Source organism: Phyllobates terribilis, unplaced genomic scaffold, assembly GCF_046119375.1.
Source record: "Phyllobates terribilis strain yellow unplaced genomic scaffold, ASM4611937v1 Scaffold_11__3_contigs__length_659146591, whole genome shotgun sequence".
Taxonomy (NCBI): domain Eukaryota; kingdom Metazoa; phylum Chordata; class Amphibia; order Anura; family Dendrobatidae; genus Phyllobates; species Phyllobates terribilis.
In genome coordinates this window covers 29,719,493-29,746,226 of record NW_027362771.1, presented here as the reverse complement: position 1 = coordinate 29,746,226, position 26,734 = coordinate 29,719,493, and the positions used below count along the sequence as shown (strand labels likewise).

The 26,734-nt window shown below is 41.8% G+C and overlaps 1 protein-coding gene across 2 annotated transcripts in view; it reads right to left on the bottom strand.

The window, feature by feature from the left end:
- Nucleotides 1-2,647: 2,647 nt before the first annotated feature.
- The window catches only part of CFAP43 (cilia and flagella associated protein 43), an 87,330-nt gene continuing 63,243 nt past the window's right edge, over nt 2,648-26,734 (bottom strand). For both annotated transcript variants that reach the window (XM_073651158.1, XM_073651159.1), the window contains 11 exons: nt 17,651-17,770; nt 14,535-14,642; nt 13,516-13,602; nt 13,351-13,439; nt 13,062-13,269; nt 10,431-10,543; nt 9,479-9,638; nt 8,673-8,837; nt 6,474-6,554; nt 5,516-5,669; nt 2,648-2,868 (listed from right to left, as the gene is read on the bottom strand). In XM_073651158.1, the coding sequence (XP_073507259.1) occupies nt 2,696-2,868; nt 5,516-5,669; nt 6,474-6,554; nt 8,673-8,837; nt 9,479-9,638; nt 10,431-10,543; nt 13,062-13,269; nt 13,351-13,439; nt 13,516-13,602; nt 14,535-14,642; nt 17,651-17,770 (1,458 nt within the window). In that variant the 3' untranslated portion in view covers nt 2,648-2,695. The remainder of the gene's footprint in view (nt 2,869-5,515; nt 5,670-6,473; nt 6,555-8,672; nt 8,838-9,478; nt 9,639-10,430; nt 10,544-13,061; nt 13,270-13,350; nt 13,440-13,515; nt 13,603-14,534; nt 14,643-17,650; nt 17,771-26,734) is intronic.

Sequence of the window (26,734 nt, the reverse complement as noted above, 5' to 3'; positions counted from 1 at the left end):
CCTTGCCTTGAACTATTGACTCTCCTCTGAGCTGGGATAGATGCTGACTTAGTGACAGTTCTCAGGGCTGAAGAAATCGCAATAAGCTGCTAGATGCTTGGTGGGTAAGGGGTCCCAGTGACAATGTCAAGAAGGTGTCAGATATCCCGGGGCTAGGGTCTCCTTCCCTATCCCTAAAGCTAGGGGTGCCCTAGCTCTCCCTGCTCCCCAGATTACTTCTAATAGGTGAAGACGCCAGGGCCACATACCTTGCTGAGTTCCTGAATAAGCCCAGCCCATATCTGACCCCTCCCCCACCCAGGGAAGTGGGAAGTAGTTGTGTATATAAGAATACACAAACCAGACTAACAAGGGAAGATGTACAGGGATAAATGAAAATACCAATCATACAAATATGCACTCACTAACAACAGAATGGAACACCAAGAAGTAAAAGTAAGGAACAACCAAATAGGAGAGGATGAGGATATGCACACAGACAGATAACCAGGTAACAGTCTTTAGCTCAACACTCCAAACCGCCTCCTCAAACAAACAACCAACACCTCCACTCCATACCAAGCAGTATGAAACGAAGGCCAGTATATATAAGAGAGGAGAGTGGCTAATACTGAACAGCTGAGACCATCAAAGCTGGAAAGCCCCAGAAGCTCTAATCTGAACAGATTAACACCTGCACTGCTAACAGAAATCTGCACCGTTTAATATGATGGTGAAGTGCTTCCAATCAGTGGAGGAGTGCGTGAAATCAGACGCTGCGGTCTTCTGGCCCCACTCTGTCATGGTATACCCGTGACATGGAAGGTCTGTTACTACTCCTTAAGGGGTATTCTCAAGTTTGGAGGTTAACCACTATGGGATAGTGGATAAGTTCACTGGGGGTCTGACTGCTGGGACCCTCATGATCTTAACCCCTTAACGACATATGTCGTACATGTGCTGCACATGGCGTGTCTCTCCCTTTGGCGCGGGCTCCAGCAATGAGACCGCACCTTTCCTTTCCATGGACATAACAGCTGATCTGATCAGCTGTCATGTGCCCCTAACAGCCTCGATCCCCCACGTCAGTTAATATGTTAAATGCCGATGTCAATCTCTGACAGCGGCATTTAACATGGCCGCGGTGGAAGGACGTCACTGGTCCCTCCCATCGGCTACCGAGTCACATGACCGCGGGTCGCCGATGGGTTGTCATTGCCAGGATGCTATAAGCGCCGCCCAGCGGCCGGCGCTCATACCAAGTGAGCATTTCTGCTACACACAGGCAATCTGATGTATGCCTGTGTGTAGCACACGCGATCAGAACATCCCAGCTTCTAGTCTCCCATGGAGAGTATTAAAGCATGTAAAAAATAAAGTTTTTAAAAATATTAAAAAAAATCAAAAAGTTTAAATCACCCTTTTGTCCCATTCAAAATAAAACAATGAAAAAAAAAAAATATACACATATTTGGTATCGCCGAATTCAGAATCGCCCGATCTATCAATATATAAAAAGAATTAATCTGATCGGTAAACGGCGTAGTGAGAAAAAAAATCAAAACACCAGAATTAAGTTTTTTTGGTCACCGCAACATTGAAATAAAATGCAATAACGAGCGATCAAAATATTGTATCTACCCCAAAATGGTATCAATAAAAACGACAGCTCGGCACGCAAAAAATAAGCCCTCACCCAGCCCCAGATCACGAAAAATGGAGACGCCATGGGTGTTGGAAAATGAAACAATTTTTTTATTTTTTTTTAACAAACTTTGAATTATTTCTTCCACTACTTAAATATAAAAAAACCTATACATCTTTGGTATCTACAAACCCGTAATGACCTGGAGAATCATAATGGCAGGTCAGTTTTTGCATTTAGTGAACAAGGTACAAAAAAAAACAAAACAAAAAAACAACTGTGGAATTGCACTTTTTTTTGCAATTTAATCACACTTGGAATTTTTTCCCGTTTTCCAGTACTTGATATGGTAAAACCAATGGTGTTGTTCAAAAGTACAACTTGTCCTGCAAAAAATAAGACCTCACATGGCCAAAAACGGAAAATGGCCCGGGGGTGAAGGGGTTAAGAACAATGGCTCTGAAGAGCCCTATGTGAAAAGAGTCACTGATCATGTGCATAGCCGATCAATTAATTTTTATGTAAGTGCTTGGCTATTTCCCTTGGTCCCATTGAGAGCCAATGGAGCGGAATTGCGTATGATTGACCACCACTCCATTCAGAAGGCGCTCTTCAGAACCCTAGTTCTCGGGATGGGTGGGGGTCCCAGTGGTTGGACCTCCATTGATTAGGATGATGAGGATAACTTCCAAACATGAGAATACTCCTTTAATGTAATTTGTCATTTTAGCCATACTATGCCTTGATATAATAGTGAAATGAGTCGTTTGTCAAATACTTGATGAGACAACCAGGCCATTTTTTGTGAGAGGAGGATGCCAAGATTGCAATACTAAAAATAAAAGTAAAATGTTGCTATATCACACTGAATCCATATTACATGCGTCTAGACTATCTTCTTCCAGGGTTATTAACCACGTTGTGTGCTGTGTTGTAGGCCCTTCTTCAACTATTATTTTACTAATCTCATCACATATTCTTTACACACAAGATTTACAAGGATAAAAAGGATCACACACAAACTCAGTCGTTCTTGCTTTTAATGGGAAAGGCCAGGTCTGAGACACGTGTCTAGTAATCCATTTGTACAAGTGCAGGGAAAGTTTTCATCCTGAATCGATCTAATTCAGTTCGGAGCATAGCAATCTCTTGTGCTTGAGCCTTTATGAGATCAACCAGTTTCCTGCGCTGGACGATGTCCATGTACCTGTCCCTGGCGTTCTTCTCAGAACTCTGTTCTACTCCTGATGGAAGCAGAAAAAAGGGTATTATTTAAATGCTACTCTCATATATGACTGGGGTTTCTTTAACTCCTCAACTAAAGCTACTCTCAAACATCAGTGTAAAATGGACCGTTTTCTATCATGTCATCCGTATTACCTCCGTTTTACATCCATGTTCCATGCGTTTTTTCCTCATCCATTTTTAAAAACTGAAGCAGGTAGACTGTCTAAAACTTTTATTTATCTATTGACTCTTAACAATGGATCAGTAAAAAACACACTGAAGTGCTCAGCTCTTCAGACCTAATGCACTACCAGGATGCAGCAAACCCATATAACAAAGATGGCGGCTGTACAGGTGCAATATACTGATGAGACAATCACTCACAACCTACCATTTCATGGAGGGGGTGATTGCTTAGTATTAGAATTGCACACAAAGTGGCTTCTATAGGGCGCTGTTCACACCAGGGTAGTGCACAGTATAATTAGGTCTGAAGAACTGAGCAGGTAAATACTACTGCTTTTTTGCTGTGTTTTTTTTCTTGAATTTTGGGGGAAGTTTAATTCTTCTTATTGTGGCTTTGCTTTTTGTGTTTAGCGTAGGGACTCGTAAGAATGAGGACCCTTGACGTGGGTTACAAGCTTGCGTATTTTGGCCAAAATATCGACCAATACTGCAAATATTATATATGCATTTTTGCACTATTTTATCAGTGCTGGCATTGTAAACTAGGTTATCAGTTCTCATGGGGTGCACTTAGATAGTACCAGACGGCCCACCTAATCTAATAGCAGGGGCGTAACTAATAGGCTGTAAGCCGGATACTGTGCACTACCATAGTGTGAACAGCGTCCTATACAAGCCACTTTGTGTGCAATTCTAATACTAAGCAATCACCCCCTCCATGAAATGGTAGGTTGAGTGATTGTCTCATGAGTATATTGCACCTGTACAGCTGCCATCTTTGTTATATGGGTTTGCTCCATCCTGGTAGTGCATTAGGTCTGAAGAACTGAGCAGGTAAATACTACTGCTTTTTTTGCTGTTTTTTTTTTTTTTTTTTTTTTTACATTTAGGACCCCCATACACATAAGACTAAAGTTGGATGAGCCCGCCGATACCAGCAGGTTCAGCTGAAGGTCAAAAGTGTATGGCGGACACCAGCCGACTTATGTACGGGAGAGATGTCGAGCATGTCTGAATTTGGACTGTCGATCACATTGTTCTTCCTAAGATAAGTCACCATTCGACATTGTCAGCTGGCTGATTTCTCAAAGAGTACACAAGTGTGAGATGGCTGTCGGCCAAACGATCAGCCGGAGCATAGTTCGGCTGACAGCTATCTAATGTAACGTTGGTGGGTGTGGACCCACTCTGCCACAGTCCAGGCTTACCCTGGAGGGGCATAACTAAGTGACTACCAGGTATTCACTAGGGCCTCTGATGGTGAGGATAGGCTTGGCTGCCGGTAGTCACCAGGTACCACTCCAGGACAGTCCCCATGACTGCAGCAGGGTCAGAGACACGGGTATGAGGTACAGGTGGATGGAGGCAAATATCCGAAGTTAGGGCAACCCGCATTTCACTCTGAAGCTAAGGTGAAACGTGCGTTGGGGCGCCAGGACTACATGTCATCAAAGTCTTTCCTACTATAACATGTACTGTAAGTGTTTCATGATTGTTTATTTTTGGAACATTTATCTCCCCACCAGGGTATAACATGTAGTCTCTGGAAAATATCTTCCATATACAAATGCATAGGAAGAGGAAAGCATATTCTGTAACCAAGCAATATATATTTTAGTGTACGTCTATCTCCATACATGTGGTCCTCCATTGTGTTACTCTGCTTTTTTACTTAAAAGGGGTATTCCCATCTCCAAGATCCTATCCCAATATGTAGTAGGTGTAATAATAATAATATTAGCAAAACCCTCTCATGTAGGGCATTGCAGTAGCCTAGGTATCCATAGTTACGACCACTAAGCGCTATTTAACTAACTAATTGTCACTATATCAGTGGTCATAACCATGGATACGTAAGCTACTGCAATGCTCTACATGACGCAAGAGACATAGTGAATCTGAAGAACTATACTACATTTCTAATTAGAGGTATTTGCTAATATTATTAATATTCTGATAGGATCTTGGAGATGGTAATACCTCTTTAAGTGTTTTTTTATATTTATTATTTCAAGAAAAGCTATGTTTTATGAGGCTTTAGTGCACCACATTTTTCTTTGTTGGTAATTATCGTTATCAGGTGTGTCTCAGGTTAAATATTCTATATACTAATATGCTCAGTTGTGTTGGTCTTAAATAGTGTTTTTGCTGTGTTTGTTTTTTTTCTCAAAAATGTGAAACATTACGCAGAGAAAACATTCTGTAAATTATTTTCAGATCACAGAACAGGAGGTTATTGCTTGTGATTTTAGCTAGTTATGAAAAGTTCTGCTATACTATAGAAATTAATTTCTAAAATCATCTGAAGAAATTGCTTCTATATTTCAAGAAGGCTTCTACATACAGTATATGTAATCATTAAAGTGGCTTCATTACCCAGGACCACCAGAAAGCAAATATCAGCTTTATTGGGTCTATGTGTGCAAATCCCAACATGTTCCTCTATTTGTGATGAAACATTCGTACTATGCAACTTACCAACCACATCAGAAATATGCTTCCTTTCAGAGAAGGAGAGGAGTGTGCCCTGTAGATCCGTCTCTAGCTGTGTATTTGTCTCCTCCTTTCTGTTAATATGTTTTTCCAAGTCTTTAATAACTTGCTTGTACTGTTTCACATTTTTCTCATGTTGCTGAAACAAAACAGGTAATGTATAGGTCCAGCATATAACTGCATGACAGGCACAACATAGAAACAGTGGAGAGCAATGCCTGGTGTTCTGATTTTTAGTTCTTTCTTGCACTACCTTGATCCTACCACCCTTTGGATAGAGGTACGGCAGCAGCTGAAATCATGAAATTACAGAAAGGTGACCAGAGTGGTGCTTGCTATGTAGGCATCTCCCCCAAGTGAGCAGATTACATTGCCCCCAGGATGGACAACCACTTATTTTAAGGGTCTTCTACATAGTAGTCCACAGGAAAACTTACCCTACATTTCCTAACAGAATTAAGTGGCCTGTAGATCTTAATAAGCAAATATGTCACTGTCCAGAGTGTCAATAAATCTCATTCAATTCTCATCATAAGGCTTAGTGCCCACGATGCAGAAATGAAGCAGAAATTTTCCTGAGCATTTCTGCATCTCCTTGGCAGAAAAACGCATGCGTTTTTTACATGCGTTTTTCCAATGCAATGTATAGGTAAATCCGCATGCAGAAACGCACAAGAATTGGTCATGTCCGTATTTTTTCTGCGAGTAAAATCAACACAGAAAAAATCCGGACCATGTGCACAGAACTTTCAGAATGTCATAGGAAGTCATGGGATAAGGTATGAAATGTGTTTCTGGAGCGTTTCCGCGCTGCAAATACGCACCAAAATACGCACCAAAAACGCATCGTGGCCACACAGCCTTAGTGTTAATACTAGTAAAAAGCGCTCTCCATGTTTCATCTGATGGCCAACAGTTTCATTCTCTAATCTCTAAAACTTACTTTTTCTTGTACTTTAATGGTCTCCTCCAGTATGAGTATCTGACTAGAGATGCGACTGTCGTAATTTGTTTCATTGAGGAACTACACAAAGAAAATTTCAGTTAAAAAGCAGACAACACACAGCAGTTCAGAAGATCAAGAGTCTATAACTGAGTATATGTATTATAGCCGTCTATAATACATGACAATCCTGACACTACTGATAGACTGGGATATGAGTGGTTACTTGGGATGTTAAGTCAAGAAATAAAAAAAATTGTCATTTTGTATTATTGTAGCAGTCTACAGCAAAAAAATGTACATTGATGTATAACAGTCACTTGTTATCCTTCGTCAGGTGTACAGAGCCTTATGGATATAAGTAATATATGTGTGGGAGCAGGGGCATAAATAGAAATCATGGGGCCCCATAGCAGAAACCCTATTTGGGCTCACTCCCCCTAAAAAAATATATATTTGGCAGGGTCACAGAAGAGCAAATCTTGCAACTTTGCAGCCTATATAAAGAAATTTTGCTCCTACTAAAGCCCTGTATGGTTCCCACGCACTAAGATACCCCTTTCCTGGCTCATAAGATACCAACAAAAGTGCCCCCAATACAGTATGATACCTCCACTGTGACCCCAATACAGCATGATGGCTCCGACACAGTGCTCCCACATAGTATGATAGCCCAGAGAGCCCTTCACAAAATGATGGCACTCCGTACAGTATGAGACCCCCACACAATATGAACCCCCTCCAGTCCTCCGCACAAAATGATGGCCCTACATACAGTATCATAGCCCCCACAGGTCCATCCACACATTATGATGGCCCCCGCACAATCTTCGATGCTGTATAATGGCCCCCACACTGCCTTCCAAACTGTATAATGGCCAACTGCACTATATAATAGCCCCCACCACACTCTACACAGTAACATTTCCTACACCCCACACAGTAAAATGGGACCACAAAGAGCGGTCCACTCTGTATAATGGCCCCCCACACTGTATAATGGTCCCCACAAAGTATAATGGACCCCCACATAGTCCTCCAAAAAGTATAATGACTTCCACATATCCCTTCAAATAGTATAATGGCCTCCACATAGTCTACCAAACAGTATAATGGCCCCAAACATAGCGCTCCAGACAGTATAATGACCCCCACACCGTATGATCACCCTAATGAGTACAATGTACTCATTGATTATAATAAGAAGAAAACTACTTACCTCACACCGTTCCACCACTTCTCTGGTCTCTGCAAAATATATTCTGAAGCTCCGAACAGCTGGCACGATGTAATGACGTCATCACACTAGCTGCGCTAAGACATCAGAGCTCAGACACACATGGAGAATGATAGAGTAGGGAGCAGAAAGTTGAAAATGTGATGCCTGTCGGGGGCCGGCACCAGCACCCCTATCTCACAGGGCCCCATAGCGGCAGCGTGGTCTGCCGCTGTTAACAGTACACCACTACATGGTAGCTTTTAAAGCATATATATCCAAGGTACACTGCAAAGAGTCTGCCCACACCTTAGATAGCTGTCGGAAAATGTCCCAAAACACATGAATGCTCAGCTCGTATGTTCATGTATAGTCCATGAGGAGAGGAGAAAGCCACTGCCAGACAATTTTGGCAGCGGCTTATCAAAGATTGAGTGCTGGAATTCAAACGGCCTGATTCTTTTTTCTCAAGAGCCACATTAGACGGTCGGGTGAGCCACCGGTATTGACAGTCTCGGACGATTTTACTCTGTTTTTGGGGGTCTTTAGGGTCTATTACAAATCGAACTGAAAGTGATATGTATTGTGCATACACCAAACATATATATAGGCCCCGATTCACCTCAAAAAGGCGAAAATAATGTCTATTTGGGTTTTGTCGGGCTAATACATTTTTTTTAACTTTACAGGAAGCCACTGTAGACTGCTTTCCTATACACTGGGTAACCACAAAAAGCATACTGTGGTTTTTAACATTTTGCCCAATGTGATGTGTATGCCATTGTAGCAGTACAGTGTTATTAGCTGCTGCCTTCTATCAGAGGGATTCAGAGCTTAGTATGTGAGCTAGTTTTCAGGCCCTTGCTAGATATAGGAATACCCCAGATGTGGTTTCCTATGTTGTTAGTCTTGTATTAGCGTTGCCTGCAGCCATAATTCTATTAGTGAGTTATAAATCTATCGATTTTAGGAAACAGTCATACTGTCTGAATATCTTTTGTCACACGAAGCATGGTAATATCTCTGGACTTCTTCTTCAGGTCTTCCATCTCCATTCGTATTTTTTTATGTTCCCAATCAAGCTGGAAGATTCCTTTCCGGAAATCTTTGCTTTCCACCATGCTTGCTATTTTCTGCTCTCCTAAACCCTGGACACAAAGAAAGTGTAGAAATAAAGATTAAATAGGCACATGTAATGTATCACCTCTGGGACAGATCTAGTAATTGATTACTGCAGAAACTGGGTAGCTGTCTGCTTAGATCATATCAGTCCTGCATACGTTTATATTAGAGCTATAGCAGCCCTGGCAAACAAAGAGTTGTCCAAAAATGGTTCTCATGTCAATCAGATATGTCACAAAAAATGTCTGAAGCCGGCCATACACATAAGCACTTGACTAGGCTGAGTATTCAATAGCATGAGAGGAGAAAGTGCTGAAAAGAAAAGGATCGAGCTTTGAAATTCCCGTTGCCCAATCCTCATTTAATACTTGTAGGGGTCTTAAGGACTAAGAACTAGTTGGTGCCAACCATCAATTGAGAGAAAAATTCTTTTCTAATTAGACAGTGACCCCGCATTTACATTGACAGAAATGGCCACTATTGTGAAAAGAATACTTTCTATTCAATGAGTTCTATATAATTTGAGGGGCAGCTCTTCCACTAACGTCAGGCTGAATATTTTTATTGTATTATCTGGGCTTAATATTTCTATATTTTTTCTGGGAATTTCACTGATCCTTGTCAATGAATAAAGCAGGATATAAATTGTATCCGTTGTGTTATATACCCGTATATTGCTGTTTAGGTCTTCTATGACACTCCTATGAAGAAGTATGGCATCTGTGTAACTGGGAATTAGGTCAGAGTTCTCCACTTCCACCTGACCTTGTTTTAGTATGAACTGAACAGTAAGATCCAGCTGAAACTTCATTTTCTCATTTCGCAATCTGAAACCAAGAGAAGTGAGAAAGAGATGTGCCTTAACAAATGCATAATTACATGATGAAAGTATGGTGCGAAATGCCACACTAAACACATGGGACCCGATTCATCAAGACCGGCGTTGTTCACACTGGGCTTGATGAGGGGCCATGCTGGAGTCAGACGCTTCTGATTCATGAGAGGTGCATGCCTCTTCATGAATCAGGAGTGTCTGACAAGTGGCATGCACCTCCGTGTGCTACGCCAAAAATCTCACGCAGTCAGGTACTAGAATGAGATTTCTGGAGTACAGATGAATTAGACAAGCTATGCTGTTAAACCCACTACCCCATCCCGCTTCAGCTGCCCTCATTTTGACGGAGCTGGGAGAAACTGTTGTGAAGGCGCCAAAAGTCGCAAATTTTGCGACTTTAACGATTTTATACCAGAATTTTGCTGTGAAAGCTTTCATGATTCAGGCCCTTGGATTTGGCCTTACATTATAAACCTATAGGCATATACGACCAACTTATCCAAAGGCCCCACTAATCCTGTGTAGTTATCCAGTAAAAATATAATGTATGTGTTTTTCTTTTTGCAATGTAAGCATATTAGCGATGTATCCCACCTATAAAGCGGGCTACGTTTGTTGGAGATATACAATCAATGATCCCCCTGATGTGTACCTCTAAATGAATGCTCCACGTTAACAAAGCCCAAGTGTGGAGAGGTAATGAACAAGGGTCAGGTTGTACGGACACTTGATGCCGATAACCCAGTATCCGCTACTTATTAAACTAAATAATCCTGCTAGTTACATATTGAGTTCTTGAATGATCTCTTCAATGTCCTGCCGTGTCTTTTCATCTTCCTCAATTCTTTTTTGGAGGAATTCCTGCATCTCTGCTAGGACCAGGGCCTTGCGCTTTACCTGCACCAGGAAAGGTGTAAAAGGACACAATAATTTCTATGTAAACCATCATTGAGTGTATAGGAGCAATATATTTAGGGTGACATCAAAAAGTACTTGTATCATTATTTTACTGCATAATGGATAGAAGGGTGCATGCATATGACTCCATTTAGGATCTTATCTGTTTTACACAGAAAAGGTCCAGCTAACGTTGGACTTTAGATGCAAAATGTATGCAATATCTTTATAGATATTGGTTGGGTGCAAGGTTTAACCCCTTAATGACACAGTCAGTTTTGGCGTTTGTGACCAAGCCCCGTTTTTTAAATTTGACATGTGTCAATTTATGTAAAAGGGTAATAACTTCTTTCGATCTGAGTGATTCAGAAATTGTTTTTCATGACATATTGTATGTAATGTTAGTGGTAAGTTAAGGTTGATGTGTTTTGCATTTTATTTATAAAAAAAATTTCTGAAATGTAGAAAATGTTGAAAAAAATTTGAATTTTTTTAAACAATTTTTAGACCACTAAGAAACAGTCATACCAGACAAAAAGTTCATAAACAATATATACCATATGTCTACTTTACGAAAGAATAATTTTTCAAATGTCCTTTTATTTTATTAGGATTTTAGAAGGCTTTAAAGTTAAGCAGTCAGTTTTAATTTCTTCAAGGAAATTTATAATAGCCGATCATTTTTCTGACTAAAACGTTGCTTTAGCCCCATTTTTTTCATTTTGATAAGGGGCAATAGAACTAAATAAACCCCACAGTTTGTTCTGCAATTTCCCCTGAATGCAGTGATACTCCAGGGTCAGGGTTCAGAAGGCAAGGAGTGTAAATTTGGCAGGAATAAATTGGGAAAACCATGTAGCTTTTGCAAAGCATATGAGGAGCCAAAACAGCAGCAAGCCCCCAGAAATTGACCATTTAGGATACTACAGCCCTCAAGGAATTCATCTACAGGTGTAGTAAGAATTTTGAACCTACAGGTGCTTCACTGAATTTTATGTGTGATGAAAAAGAAAAATTATGTTTTCCACTAAAATGATGCTTTTACTCCACATGTTTATTTTCACAAGAGGAAATAGGAGAAAATATACCCCCCAATATCTTACACAATTTCCCTCAAATGCAGAAAGACTCTGCATGTGGTCATACATTACTGTTTTGGCACACAGCAGGGCTCAAATGGGAAGAACCATCCTTTTGACTTTTGTAAAGCAAATCTTACTGTAATAGAGTATGACCAGACTCCCTGAGGTGCCAGAACAGCAGAACCACCTCAAAGTGACCCAATTTTGAAACTGCACCCCTAATTGAATTCATCGACTAATTACTATTTGACCCCACAGTTTTTAGCAAATATGCCATTTTAGTGCCCAATACATTGTGCCCAGCTTGTGCTTCTGTAAAGGCCCTCCATACATTCTTAATAGGACTCTCTCCGCTATAGTGATGCCACTAAATGTGGACTGTAGCTGTGGGCATACTACAGGGATCAGAATATAGGGGATATTTGGGTTTGGTAACCCAGATGCTGCTGGATTTTTTTTTTTTTTGAGTCCTGTCGCTTTCTAGAGCCTTTATGCAACCAGTAGTGTGGAAACTCCCATTTTTTTTAGTTGATAAATGATGGCCCTGAGTGAGGGTTTGTTTTTTGACAGATGAGTTGAAATTTTTCTTGATACTATTTTAGGAGACATAACATTTTTTGATCACTTTTATGGATAGGTTCACATTTATCCTGTGCTCTACACTAAGAACTTAGGTTGGGGTTTCTGTCTAAATCCTCACAAACCGGGATCTAAAAGGACCCTCTGACAGAACCATTCACTATAATGAGGCATATGGAGTCACTTTGGACTGCATATAGCCTCTGTTTTGACAGTGTCCTGTGTCCAGCGTCCACCATGATTTTGTGCATCCCTAAAAGGATGGATGCTGTCAGAAGAGACCAGTCAAAGTCCAATATGACTTCATCTGCCTCATTATAGTGAATGGTTCCAGCAGGTGTTTTTCCTGAATCACGTTTTTCGCTGATTTAGATTAAAACCCCAACGTCTGGTGCTCACCACAGGCTTTACTAGTATGAATCCAGTCTTATTCTAATTTAAAAGTGATAAAACAACTATCTATTACCCACCTCCTCCTGCTTTTAACCGGGTGCTACAGTGAAGAAAGTCTTTGGTAAAGTCCTTGCAAAAGCAAAAAAAAAAAAAGAGTAGCACTCACCGGTAAATGTAAAAAACACTCCTTTATTCTTGATCCATAGTAAAAACAGACGGGCAGGGGAGCATGTGATACACTGTTAGGACGATGGCCGTTTCGCGCTCTGGCCTTTTTCAACGGGTCCTGTGTCGTCCTAACAGTGTATCACATGCTCCCCTGCCCGTCTGTTTTTACTATGGATCAAGAATAAAGGAGTGTTTTTTACATTTACCGGTGAGTGGTACTCTTTTTTTCTCTTGCAAGGACATTAGTATAAAAGCATTGGGTTGCTCATGAACAATTATTGTATTCTGTTCCGTACTTGCTGTTCATATTCCATTTTTGACCTTCTTGCCAGACAGAAACGCTCCCACACTGGAAGATCCAGCCCTTCCGGCATATGCTCCGGAGCATCAAATTCATCCATAGCTTTCATTAGCAAGAAAACTGAATCATTATAAGATTTGGCTGATCCTGGCCGATCACCGAACGGTGCCTCACTCTCTATCTGAGTTCTAAGTCGCTGAACTCTACAGGGAACAAAACAGAATTGTACCAGAAATTCCTCGTGACAGATCAACCAAGAGAAGCATTTCCATCAATAGCCATACCGCGGCCTTTTTCTGTACAGTTTATAAAGCTGATCCACGTGGTGAGCTGGAACATCAGAAAATTCCTTCTTGAATCCGCGGTCTAACAACTAAAACCAGAACAGATGCCATAATATCAAGAGAACTACGCACTTGAGTTTTAATGCAAACTTCACTTGTCTTTACCTTATCTTCTGCCACCAGATCATCATAAGACTCCCGGAAAGACTCCACTGCCGTCTTGAAAGTCTTAACCAGATCTGATGTCTGATTCTGTAACAGAAACAGTCTTCATTACAGTTTTCCACTACTCGGAAAATCCCTTTTTTAACACTGTGTAAAATAAAAATAAGAGATACTTACCCTTTGCAGTGGTGCCGTTACAGTGATGATGGCACTGGGTCTCCAGGGGCTCTCCTGACATTGATTGCAGTGCTCATGTGGCATAACAATCAAAAGTTGCTAATAGGCTGCAGTTCTCACACTGCTTTTGGACGAAACTTGGATGTTTGAGAGAAGTATGACAACTGCAGCCCATTAGTGTACTATAGAGCTCAAATGACATAACAATGTCACTGAAGCCCCAGAAGATCCAGAGCCGACACCACTGGAATGGCTCCAGTGAAGTGAGTATCTTGTTATTTTTTTTTACACAATGGTGAATACAGTAGTTGGCGGTTGTCAGTGTAGTGGACAACCCACTTAAAAGCAATGTAAAGTCAGAAAATAGGTTTGTACTAAAATCTGTTTTTAATACAAACTTGTTTTGTGTGTTGTTTATTTGTGTTACTTTCCAAATCAACAATCTTGAGATATTCTAGTTTTTATAGTAGAACATTCAGAGTAGAATGATGCTTCCCGATTTCTGTAGTTAACATGTCAGCTTTGCTGTGTAGACTGGAATAGCATGAGTCGAGTCCTCATCAGTGGGCAGGGGATAAAAGTTGCTAAGTTACCCCACTGGGTTACAGAGGGTGCAGGCTTCACTCATCAGCTGAAAATAGAACTAATTAACAAAAGATTTCATAACCCTTTGTTCTCTGAGAAACTGCTACTACAGTGACTGTTTCAAGATCAATCAGAAAATGGTGCAGACTAACCAACAATGTGGGCAGTAGTATTCCTTATTTAGCTCTAGGATGTGTTCGGAAATTATTAGGACACCAGTGCACCATTTCTAGAGTTCCCCTTCAAGATAAACCCACCTTCTGTTTCCGTTTCTTGTCCATGATCTGGTTTAGTTGTGCAGCTCTGATACTGATCTCTTCTTCGATGAGAATTGAGAACAGAAGATTGCTTATTTTAAGTTCTTCCTGTCCAAGAGAAAGTTTACAAATTCAATATAAAGAAGATCCAGAGTTGGTAGACATTCATATGTGTGTAAACTATTTGCTGATTCCACAGTGGTCAAAACTGTAAAGCTTCAAGTGCAATTTTCCATTTACATTCCCCTCCTGGTTATTTATATAACTCCAATCCCATGCAGAAACTGCAGGGTATGAACACAGGCCAACACAGAAATGTGCAGATATTTGCTACTAGAAAGAAACATAATGAACAATGATAGTATTGTCTTTTTTTTTTTTTCTTATGTGAGAAAAATTCAGTGCGCTGGACCCATTTTTGGTCCGTGTATCAGTTTTAACAATCCTTTTTGCATCTATTTTCTTGTGTGAAAAAAAACTATCTTAGCTTCTCCTATTAGTTTAGGTTCACACGAATAAAAAAATAGTTCAGTTTCATCCAGAATAGTGGGAAGATTTTTTCTTTGTTCGAATAACATTGGTGCGAGTGTGGTCCTTATTTTTCACGGACTGAAAATACGGTTGTGTGAATGAGCCATTATACAGTAGAAATATGGACAGCAATCAGATGGGCTTCCGTTTACTATCTATTTTTTCACAAGGCCATTGACTTGCATTGGCAAGGTTAATCTGCAACACAGATCAAAGAAGGACGTCTTCAATTTTTTTTTTTTGTGAACAATAAAAGGACCTGAAATGGCACATTCCTTGTGATTGGTCCAGCGTCTATCCACAAAAGTAATGGAAAGCACATGTACCAAAAAAACGGATGTGATTTTCACTATATAATATAATACTATTGTATTTCAGTATATAGTATAAGCGATCAAACAATTGCAAGTTCAAGTCCTCCAAGGTGATTAATACATTAAAGAACAAAAAGTTTTAAAATATATAAAAAAAATGGAATTACCTCCAATTGAAAAAAGTCTGATCTATCAAAATATAAAGTTAATGAACCCTTATGCAGATGCCGTAAAGTGAAAAAATAAATCAAAATGCTAGGACTGCAGTTTTTCGGTCACAATACCTCCCTATGAAATGCAATAAAAAGCAATCAAAACACTGTATGCATCCTAAATTTGTATCAATGCAACCACCAGATCGCTATGCAAAATTTTTTATGTATAAAAAAATATATATACATATATAACCTGGAGAATCAAAGTGCCAGGTCATTTTTACAATACAATGAACGCCAAAACAACAAAACACAAACACTATTGCAGAGTTGCATTTTCTTCACCACTTCATCCAATTTTTCATCCCACAATTTTTTTTGCCGTATTCAGTATATCATATGGTTAAATGGACCGTGTCATTCAAAACTTAAACACGTCCTGCAAAAAAAGAGCCCTGGAGCTATGTCAATCTAAAAAAAAAAAGTTAAGAAATATGCAAAAGCAAAAATTGGCTGCAGGAGCAAAGGGTTAAAGGTGTACACAACAGGCACCACTTGGGTGCATTTACACTGGCTGGGTTGTTTCTAGATAATTGGGCAGTATAAACAGGCTGACAATCACCCAATGAACAAGCAAAAACACAATATGTGCTGCTGGGAACAATATATTCTGAGCACAGAATGATCTAGTACCCATTTCTCTGTGCACATGAGAAGCGCAGTCATAAAAAACTGTTGATCTGTGTTTGTTTAAAGGGCATCAGTCAGTAGGAACAAACCCTCCTACATGGGCATGCAGGTCATAGAGAGTTGAATAAAATGATATTTTGATATCTGTGATCTGATGTTTTATCTCAGAGTAATCCATTTTTTTTGCATATGTAAATGAGCTGATAAGAACTATGTGTCGGACATAGATCTCCCTGAGAATCGGCCTCCAGAGCTTATTTTATATGAAAGGGCCATTAGCAGTGTGAGACATGTAATAACTGACAAACTGTTCTGCTAATATACACATCTCACACTGGAATGAGCCCTTGGGGCAGATTCTCAGGGAGATCAGTGTCCTGCCCATAGATCTTAACAGCTCATTTACATATTAAGGAAAAAGTAGATTTCTGTGGAATAAAACGTCGGATTGCAGATATCAATGTATCATTTTTTTCAACTTCCTATGACCTGCATGTCCATGTAGACAGCTTAGGAGGGTTGATCTTTTTGACAGATTCCCTTGAAGGCCAAGGCTCCACTATCAGTATTCGGTCAGTATTCTTTCTCAGGAGTGGGAGCCAAAACCACGTGTGGGTGATAAATGTAGAACTGGTGCACTTGACATCCGTGTGTCATCAGTGTGACACGTACCGGCGCCTCGGAATCAGCGGTACAGTTAGCACTGTTCCCAAGCGCCGGGTGCTGAACACTGCCCTCATCATGGTTCTCTGCCGGTGCTGCGATCAGCACCAGCAGGGACAATGATGAGGGTAGTAGTAGTCTGCTCCCGCAGTGGCTCCGGAGCGCTCAGTGAGTGATAGGACAGCGCTCCGGATCTCAGCTCTGGGGCCCGCTCTTTCTCCCCAGCTCCTCGGCGTCAGCGGTCTGAGGATTACAGCGGGGGACATCTCCAGACAGGTGAGTATAAGGATTTTATTATTTTATTCTTATTTTTACACAGGGACACTGCGGGAGCAGTCACTACTACCCTCACCATTGTCCCTGCTGGTGCTGACCGCAGCGCCGGCAGGGAACCATGATGAAGGCAGTGTTCAGCACCCTGCACTTGGGAACAGCATTAACTGTAGCGCTGATTCCCAGGCACCGGTCCGTGGGATCCTGATGCGGCACACAGTTGACACACACGGGACACGGATATCTCTGGTACCGGAAATATACGGACGTGTGAAACTGGCCTAAGGCTGTAAGTTCAGGTTCGGAGACCCACGGTCAGTCTGGGCATTGCGGTCCATATATGGACAGCAAAATACACTTGTGTGAACCCAAACTAATTATGATTTAGTTAGGATATATGAGATATCAAGAGCAACATAAATTACATACTCCCCATAGATATGTCATAATTAAAAATAATCTATATGATTAGTTAAAGAAAACGTATTACCTGATAGATGACCATTTCACATTTCACCTTCTTTTCAAACAACTTAGTCAAAATCTCATCAAAAGCCAGTGTGGTCTCCATTATAGATGCCTGAATCTTTTTCATTTCTACCTCTAGCATCTAGTGATAAAAGATCAAATGTTACTGACCAAACAGATCACTTGTTCACATCTGAAACTGACAAACCCGGTAGAAATAGATTTCCCATCCCACGTTTGATCAATAAATACCTACACAAATATATAAAGTGCTTAACCTTATTTCATTTTACCACATTCTGGAAGCATAAAATCTTTTATTCTATGTTTACGTCACTAGTTTAGGATTATTTTTTGTGCCATAAGTTGTCTATTGCAACGGCATATTTGGATACTAAAGTAGTTTTTTTTTAGTGCTATGTCTCCTACAAGGTGCAGTGCTTGGTTCGATTTGTCATTTCGTGATGATAAAGGAAGCGATCATCAGAAAATTATTACCTATTGTTTAAATCAGGTTTTTGTATTATATGTATTTTTAAATACATTTTGGAAATGTTTTTTTCTTCATAGCACAATCTTTTATTATAAAATATACCGGATTTTTTTGACTATAAGATGCACTTTCTTCCTCCAAAATTTTGGAGGAAAGTGGGGGGTGCGTCTTATAGTCCGAATGTATATGTATACTATGGTTGTGGGGAGAGCGGCACCGGGGGATGAGAAGGGCACAGAAGGCAGCAGCCGCCTGCTGAAGCCTACACTGTGCCCGCTACTAAAGAAAATGGGCGTGGAGAGCGGTGAATATTAATTTTCCTTAATAGTGCGCACACTGTACCCACAGCGCGGCTCCTGCAGCGCTCGGCGTTCATGTGTGCCCGCTATTAAAGATCATGAATATTCACTACAACCCACTTCCATGGGTTGTAGTGAATATTCATGGTCTTTAATAGCGGGCACGCGGGCAGGAGCCGTGCTGCGGGTACAATGTGCGCGCTATTAAGGCGAGTGAATGGTCACTGCTCCCCACGCACACAGTCCTGGCGTGGGGAGCAGTGACTATTCCAGCAGAGCATCTCACAGTGTGAGGGCGCATGGCAGTGACACCATGCGTGGCTCACACAGTGAGATCAGTGTCGGCATCAGAGCAGGATGCAGCGCTGGAGCAGAGAGGAGGTGAGTATAATTGTTTATTTTTTTGTTAGCAGCGTGATGGGGATCATGTGGTGCCTTGCATACCAGGATGGAGGGGTGCCAAGAATACCAGGTAGAGGGATGAGTGGTGCCATGCATACCAGGATGAGGGGGGCCATACATACCAGGAAGAGGGATGAAGAATGCCATACATACCAGGAAGAGGGTTGAAGAATGCCATACATACCTGGATGAGGGATGGGGAGTGCCATACATGCTATGAAGAGGGATGAAGAATGCCATACATACCAGGATGAGGGATGAAGGGTGCCGTACATACCAGAAAGAGGTAGGGGGGGCTATGCATACCAGGATGAGGGGTGCCATGCATACTTGGATGAGGGATTAGGGGTACCATGCATACCAGGATGAGGGGTGCCATGCATACCAGGATAAGGGGTGTCATGCATACCAGGGTAAGGGGGGCCAGACATACCAGGATGGGAATCAGAGGGTGCCATGCATACCAGGATGGTGATCAGGGGGCGCCTTGCATACCAGGATGGGGATCAGGGGGTGCCATGCATACCAGGATGGGTGATTGGTGTGCAATGCATACCAGGATGGGGGATTGGGGTGCCATGCATTCCAGGATGGGGATGAGGGGTGCAATGCATATCAGGATGGGGATGAGGGCCACATATAGCAGAATGAGGGGGCCATATATACCAGGATGGGGGATATTAACAGAATTTGGGGACATTACCCCTATAACAGTGCTGAAGTAGTCAATATTACAAATTTTACTACGGTATAAAAAGGGAGATGACACATCTATTGCTAGTGTTTCTCTGCAGCATGTGTATTATACGGATACAGCTTTACAGCTGTAAACTCTCTTCAGCACACATATATTACACAACACTGTTGCTAGCACAGTACATACACACACAGCTCTTCTGTGTGCACACACACAGCTCCGCTCCCTACACACACAGTTCTGCTACATACATACATACAGCTCTGCTACATACTCGCAAAAAGCTCTGCTATATACAAAAACAGCTCTTTTTGAAGTTTGACTGATCACATGACATGGAAGGTCCTTCAACTAGCCGGGACCTACAGCATCTGTTCATCTTTAGTGATGTGAAGGTCCAGGTAGATTTCTCTAATGCCTGCAACGATCAGACTGATAAATATCAGGCTAGAGAGAGAAATGTGCCTTTACATACTTGCAATAGATGAGTCCCGAAGACCACTCTGTTGCCTGTGCACACTTGGTGCAACCCTCCATAAGGTTGTAGTACTACAGAGAAATCCAGGATCCAGGGCACCAGATGTCCTCCTTTTGGTAACTATATTGGTACAGAAAAATCACAAAGTTTAGACCACGCAGCGCTTTATCAAGCCATAAAAAAGAGAGATATGCATATCTCTATTTTTTATGATTTGATAAAGGCCGTGCGTGGCCGAAACGTTGTGATTTTTCTGTACTAATAAAGTTACCAAAAGGAGGACATCTAGTGCCCTGGTTCCTGGATTTCTCTGTGCCTCTGCATTGTTCTCTCAGTAATTGGGAATGTCGCTGTATCTGCATACTTCTCGACCACAGGAAGCTGCCACACTTTTTTATCAAGATTTTTTTCTTGCTGAAAAGTGTGTATTTTAGTAAAAAAAAGTATACACATATAGTATGTGTTGTACAAGGGTGCAAGGTTAGAGGGTTCTGGATAGCAACCCAAAAACAAGGTTTAAAATAATTTGGACCACACACATCCAGAGTCCTCTCCAGATGGAGCACTCACAGTAGGGTAGTGCTGTTCTTGTCCTGCAGAAAGCAGGTGAACTGTGGACCTGTTGGAGACAGACAGGTGGACTGGCACCCAGAAGATCAGTGAGATGTAAAGTGCTGATGTGTGACCTTACTAAAGGTTTTGCTTAGTGGTTACTAAGGGTTCAAGACATGAGGTAGTTCCATGTGTATGGGCTACGCTATTATTTTATGCCACTTAAAAGCTGAATAAAGCTATTTCCTTTAGATTGCAAACTGGGCACAGATCCAGGGCACCATCCACAAAGGTGTCCCCTTCTTCTGCAGCTTCTATCTGAAGTGAACAAACGATGCAAAGCATTACTTACTTGGTATGCAGTGCATACTCCATAATCCGAGAACATCACTCTCAGCTTCCTGCCTGCCAATGGGTTTAATGGGAGACAAATCCTGAGACGTTGAAGGACATGGTAGCACATTTAGGCCACACAGGCTGCTCACAGTAGCATGAGCAACATGTGGCCTGACATTGTCATGTTAAAAAACAGCTCCTTGGGCAATTTCGCATTCCCTCATAAAGGCATCTTCATGGCCTTGCCCATGTGGTGCCCAGACCGTCTCCGGCTATCATTGAGTCCAAGACAAAAGAAGGACTCATCGTTGAAGAAGCTGAACCTCTATTCTAGCCCCCATTGCCATCTTGCTCTGCATTATGATAGCCTTTGAGAGGTGTGAGGGCAATGGAACATCTGTAGCTTGACGTCTGGCTCATAGTCAATTGTTGTGCAAACATCGCCTGATGGTTTTTATATCCACGGTTTGACATCTTAAGCTTGGCATGTGATGTCCAATTTGATTTGCATTACAGACCATTTTTTTTTAAATCTCACGAGACTATGTGGGCATTGCAATGAAGAGGGCTTTATAAAGTAATGTCATACTGGTTCTACTTTCAGGATTATGGTGTCAGGTGGCATATGTAGTAGCCTCAACCTCTTTAGTCTTCAATCCAGGTACATTAACACCTCGAATTTACATTGATTTGGTAGTGGATCCTGTGGTATAGCTATGTCTCCAAAGTTTCCCAGGAGACGTTTTTCAACATGACAACACAAGACTGCATGTTGCTCATGCTACTGTGAGCAGCCTACTTGGCCTAAACATGCTATTATTGTTATGATCTGCAACATGTACTAAGGAAAGATAGGGGAAAGCTGTCCCTACAGTAAAACTAAGCTGAATCCCTACGATGCAGCGGGCTGCCTGTTCCTAGTGAACAGACCCGCCTTAGTCCTCGGCTAGTCTGAACGAAGACCTATAGAATTAAGGGAGGGGTCCCTAAAAGAACTAAGGACTGGGACAAAAATGGGACACCTCCTAAACAGAGAAGTTGTTGCAGAACACAAAAAGACAAACTGACAAAAATGTACTAGAGGTCCCAGAGGACCAAGCGAACTTGACAGAGAAAGGCACCGAAGCACCAGGCTAGAGAAACGGTCCAACACTGAAGTCCAGCACAGCCACAAGGGCGGAGCTGGAATATAAAGGCAGATGGTCACGTGACCGCAAAACACAAGATGGAAAAAACAAACAGGAGGGTTCTAACAATTATGACCTGCATCATCTCCTATCAAGTCTTCTGGGACGTCACTGGTCGGCAATCGAAGAGGAAGCAGCCTGCAGCGCATCTTGATGATCAGCGAGCCCACGTGCATTCAGCGTGGCAGAGCATTCGACAGAAAAGCTTTAATAATCTCAATGATAGTATGCCAAGATGTGAATTTTTGCGCATGGCACTCATACTCCATTTACATTTTTCCATCATTTGGATATCATTGACATTTCTATTGATCTTGTGTTGTCCATAATTCCATGACTTCTCCTTCTTCATGTTGCAGTTTCAATATTGAGGAGTGTGTATGTATGTAACTATACAGTACAGACCAAAAGTTTGGACACACCTCATTTAAAGATTTTTCTTTTTTTTCATGACTATGAAAATTGTACATTCACACTGAAGGCATCAAAACTATGAATTAACACATGTGGAATTATATACTTAACAAAAAAGTGTGAAACAACTGAAAATATGTCTTATATTCTAGGTTCTTCAAAGTAGCCACCTTTTGCTTTGATGACTGCTTTGAACACTCTTGACATTCTCTTGATGAGCTTCAAGAGGTAGTCACTGGAAATAGTCTTCCAACAATCTTGAAGGAGTTCCCAGAGATGCTTAGCACTTGTTGGCCCTTTTGCCTTCACTCTGCGGTCCAGCTCACCCCAAACCATCTCGATTGGGTTCAGGTCTGGTGACTGTGGAGGCCAGGTCATCTGGCGTAGCACCCCATCACTCTCCTTCTTGGTCAAATAGCCCTTGCACAGCCTGGAGGTGTGTTTGAGGTCATTATCCTGTTGAAAAATAAATGATGGTCCAACTAAACGCAAACCAGATGGAATAGCATGCCACTGCAAGATGCTGTGGTAGCCATGCTGGTTCAGTATGTCTTCAATTTTGAATAAATCCCCAACAGTGTCACCAGCAAAGCACCCCAACATCATCACACCTCCTCCTCCATGCTTCACGGTGGGAACCAGGCATGTAGAGTCCATCCGTTCACCTTTTCTGCGTCGCACAAAGACACGGTGGTTGGAACCAAGGATCTCAAATTTGGACTCATCAGACCAAAGCACAGATTTCCACTGGTCTAATGTCCATTCCTTGTGTTCTTTAGCCCAAACAAGTCTCTTCTGCTTGTTGCCTGTCCTTAGCAGTGGTTTCCTAGCAGCTACTTTACCATGAAGGCCTGCTGCACAAAGTCTCCTCTTAACAGTTGTTGTAGAGATGTGTCTGCTGCTAGAACTCTGTGTGGCGTTGACCTGGGTCTCTAATCTGAGCTGCTGTTAACCTGCGATTTCTGAGGCTGGTGACTCGGATAAACTTATCCTCAGAAGCAGATGTGACTCTTGGTCTTCCTTTCCTGGGGCGGTCCTCATGTGAGCCAGTATCTTTTGTAGCGCTTGATGGTTTTTACAACTGCACTTGGGGACACTTTCAAAGTTTGCCCAATTTTTCGGACTGACTGACCCTCATTTCTTAAAGTAACACAGGGACCAGGCCTCTTGCCTTCCAAGGCTACTGGTATCCCAGACACAGGGATCCAGCGTCTCCCTTCTAGGCTAGTTGAGTCCCAGACACAGGACCTCACCAGGCCTCTCTCTGTTTCAAAAACCACCGGGATTTATATATCCTTCTGTGCACACAGGACCTGTGAAGATGTCACAGTCATGTGATCAGTCACCTGAGGTGGGGGGGGGGGTAAATGGTCAGCCAGAACACACCCCCTGGACATTTTAGCAATGCAGCAAGCCACTGCATTACAATATATATATACACATATTATATACAATTCTATGACCCAGAAAGGATTAAGTCAGATACACAATGGATTCCTGTCCTGAAAATCTATAGTAAATTACTTTATCAGAACTCTTGATGAGATTTTTCTGAAATCTCTTCACTCTGGCGAAAATTAGCAGCAGATGTTGACCAGAAGTGCAAATTTGACATGTGCACCTTGTCAAATTATTCTGCATTTTGTTTCTACAGTTTTCACCCTTTGTGTTTGTGAAAGGTGATAACTGCAGTAAATTACCAGCAATTACACAGCAAAATCCATGCATGTTGGCCTAATTTTTGCCTCTTTGCAGTGAAGTGTTGGGTGGATGTACTCTTATAGTACCCTTAGACCAGACAGCCTCGTTAAGTCTTGGTGCAGAGCAGAAGGATTTGGCTTCCTAGAACACTGGACTGACTTTTCATTTGGGTACAATCTTGTTGTGCAGATAAATTGCACCTGTATGGAAAGGGGGTCTGCTAGAATTCTAGCAGGGTGGCAGGGAATTTAAACTAGGGAAAAGGGTGGAGAGCAAGGCAGAAAATACAGGGGTAGATAGGTTAGAGAGGGGTCAGATTTTATTGAAGGGGGGGAAAGTGGACTGTAGGGAGATGATTAGGTCAGTGAATAAGGAGATCCATGTGTTACAAATAGTAAAGATAAATATACCCACAACATTTCAGGAAACAGAATGTTTGAATGTAGGAAAATGGTTGGAAATCTAAAGTGTATAATTTCTGTATATTCACAAATGTCAGGAATCTATCAAAGAAAATGGGAAAGCTTGAGGCCTTGGCACTTCAGGATCACATTGATGTAGTTGATGTTGCTGAGACATGGTTGGATTCTTCACGACTGGGCAGTAAATCTTGGTTTTATGCTCTTTTGAATAGGAAAGGAAAGGAGTAAAGCAGCATTTATATTGCAAGATAATCGTGAACAAGCATTGTTAAAAACACTTGTTTCACGATTATCTGGCAGTGTAAGCAGGCTCAGTGGGCATCATTTGCTTTGGTCTGCCTGTGTAAACAGACATTTCAATGGCCTTATGGTGCCACCAGTTGATCCATGTAAACAGTCTGTATGATAGGAGTGATATGAAAACCAGTATGACCCACACAATAGAGGGGGGTGAATGTGAGGAAGTTGAAACCTTGTGTGTGGCATTACCTAGGGAGGTTAATGCTGAAACAAGTCCATTTTAGTGTGATCTATAGACTCCCCAACATCACTGAGGGGCTTAATCAGATGGCGCGGACTGCACAGGCTGCTACTGTAGTGATTATGGGAGAATTTAACCACCCAGATATTCACGGGTTCTGGTTCTGCTTCAGTTGCAAAGTGAAGAAAATTCCTGTTTTTTTGGAGGATAGTTTTATGACCCAGTCCGTGCAAGACCCGATGAGAGGTGATGTTCTGTTGGATCTGGACATTTCTAAATGTACAGAGCTTGTTGGAAATGTAGCTGTTCATAATAACCTAGCTTCCAGTGATCACAATATCATTTCATTTTGCTTACACCATAAAAAACATACCTGGATGGGGAGGGGAAAAACACTTAGAGTAACTGTCATTTTAATTTTTCAGGACTGGAGTCCATTTCTATCGTAAATTACGGGAGATTTGTGAAATCAATTTGTAGTTTGCGCTCTGCCATGCCACCTACCGTCTAGACTGTGGCATAAAATCGGCAAGATGATACATTTTTGCAACCTTTTAAACAGTTTTACGTCAAAATTCTTGCAAAAACGAATGAATCAGTACTTTAAGCCCACGGCCCACCCAGTATTTGGTCAGTATACTTTCTCAGGAGTGGGAGCGAAAACCAGGTGAGGAACAAATAGAAACAAGTCACCAATTCTGCATTTATCACCCACTCCTGAGAAAAAATACGACCAAATACTGATAGTGGGGCCATGGCCTAAGAGGCATTTACACTGCTTAAGTATCATGTCAGGAACACCACTTCTCATCATGATTTGGACAAGCTGTGGCATTGTGCCTCCATCTCGCCCCAGCTCTGCCCATTTTGCCGGAGCCAGGAGAAAAGGACTATTGAAAATGCCAAAATGTTGTGACTTTTCAAAGCAATTCACATCAGAATTCTGGGGAAATTCCTTTGATGAATCAGCGCCATAGTGAGTGTGTTATATGTGTGACAATGTGGAAAGTGTATCAGTGCGTCCCTGTATGTGGTGACATATGAAGGAGTGCATCCTTGTGCGTGGTGACGTGTGGATGACATGGTGACCTTTTGGGTGAATACATGTGTATGAGTGCATCCGTGTACATGATAACATGTGTATGACATGGTGAAGTTAGTATGACAAGGTGATGTAATGAAAGTATATGTGGTACTATGTGTATGAGTGCATCTCTTTATATGGTGACGTCTGTATGAGTGCGGCCGTTTAGTAGTGCCGTTTGTATGAGTGTGTCCCATTATGTAATGACATGTATATGAGTGCGTCCCTGTGCATGGTGACGTGTGTATGAGCGCGTCCCTCTATGTGGTGACTTGTGTATGAGCGCGTCCCTCTATGTGGTGACTTGTGTATGAGCGCGTCCCTCTATCTGGTGACTTGTATATGAGCGCGTCCCTCTATGTGGTGACTTGTGTATGAGCGCGTCCCTCTATGTGGTGACTTGTATATGAGCGCGTCCCTCTATGTGGTGACTTGTATATGAGCGCGTCCCTCTATGTGGTGACTTGTGTATGAGCGCGTCCCTCTATGTGGTGACTTGTATATGAGAGCGTCCCTCTATGTGGTGACTTGTGTATGAGCGCGTCCCTCTATGTGGTGAC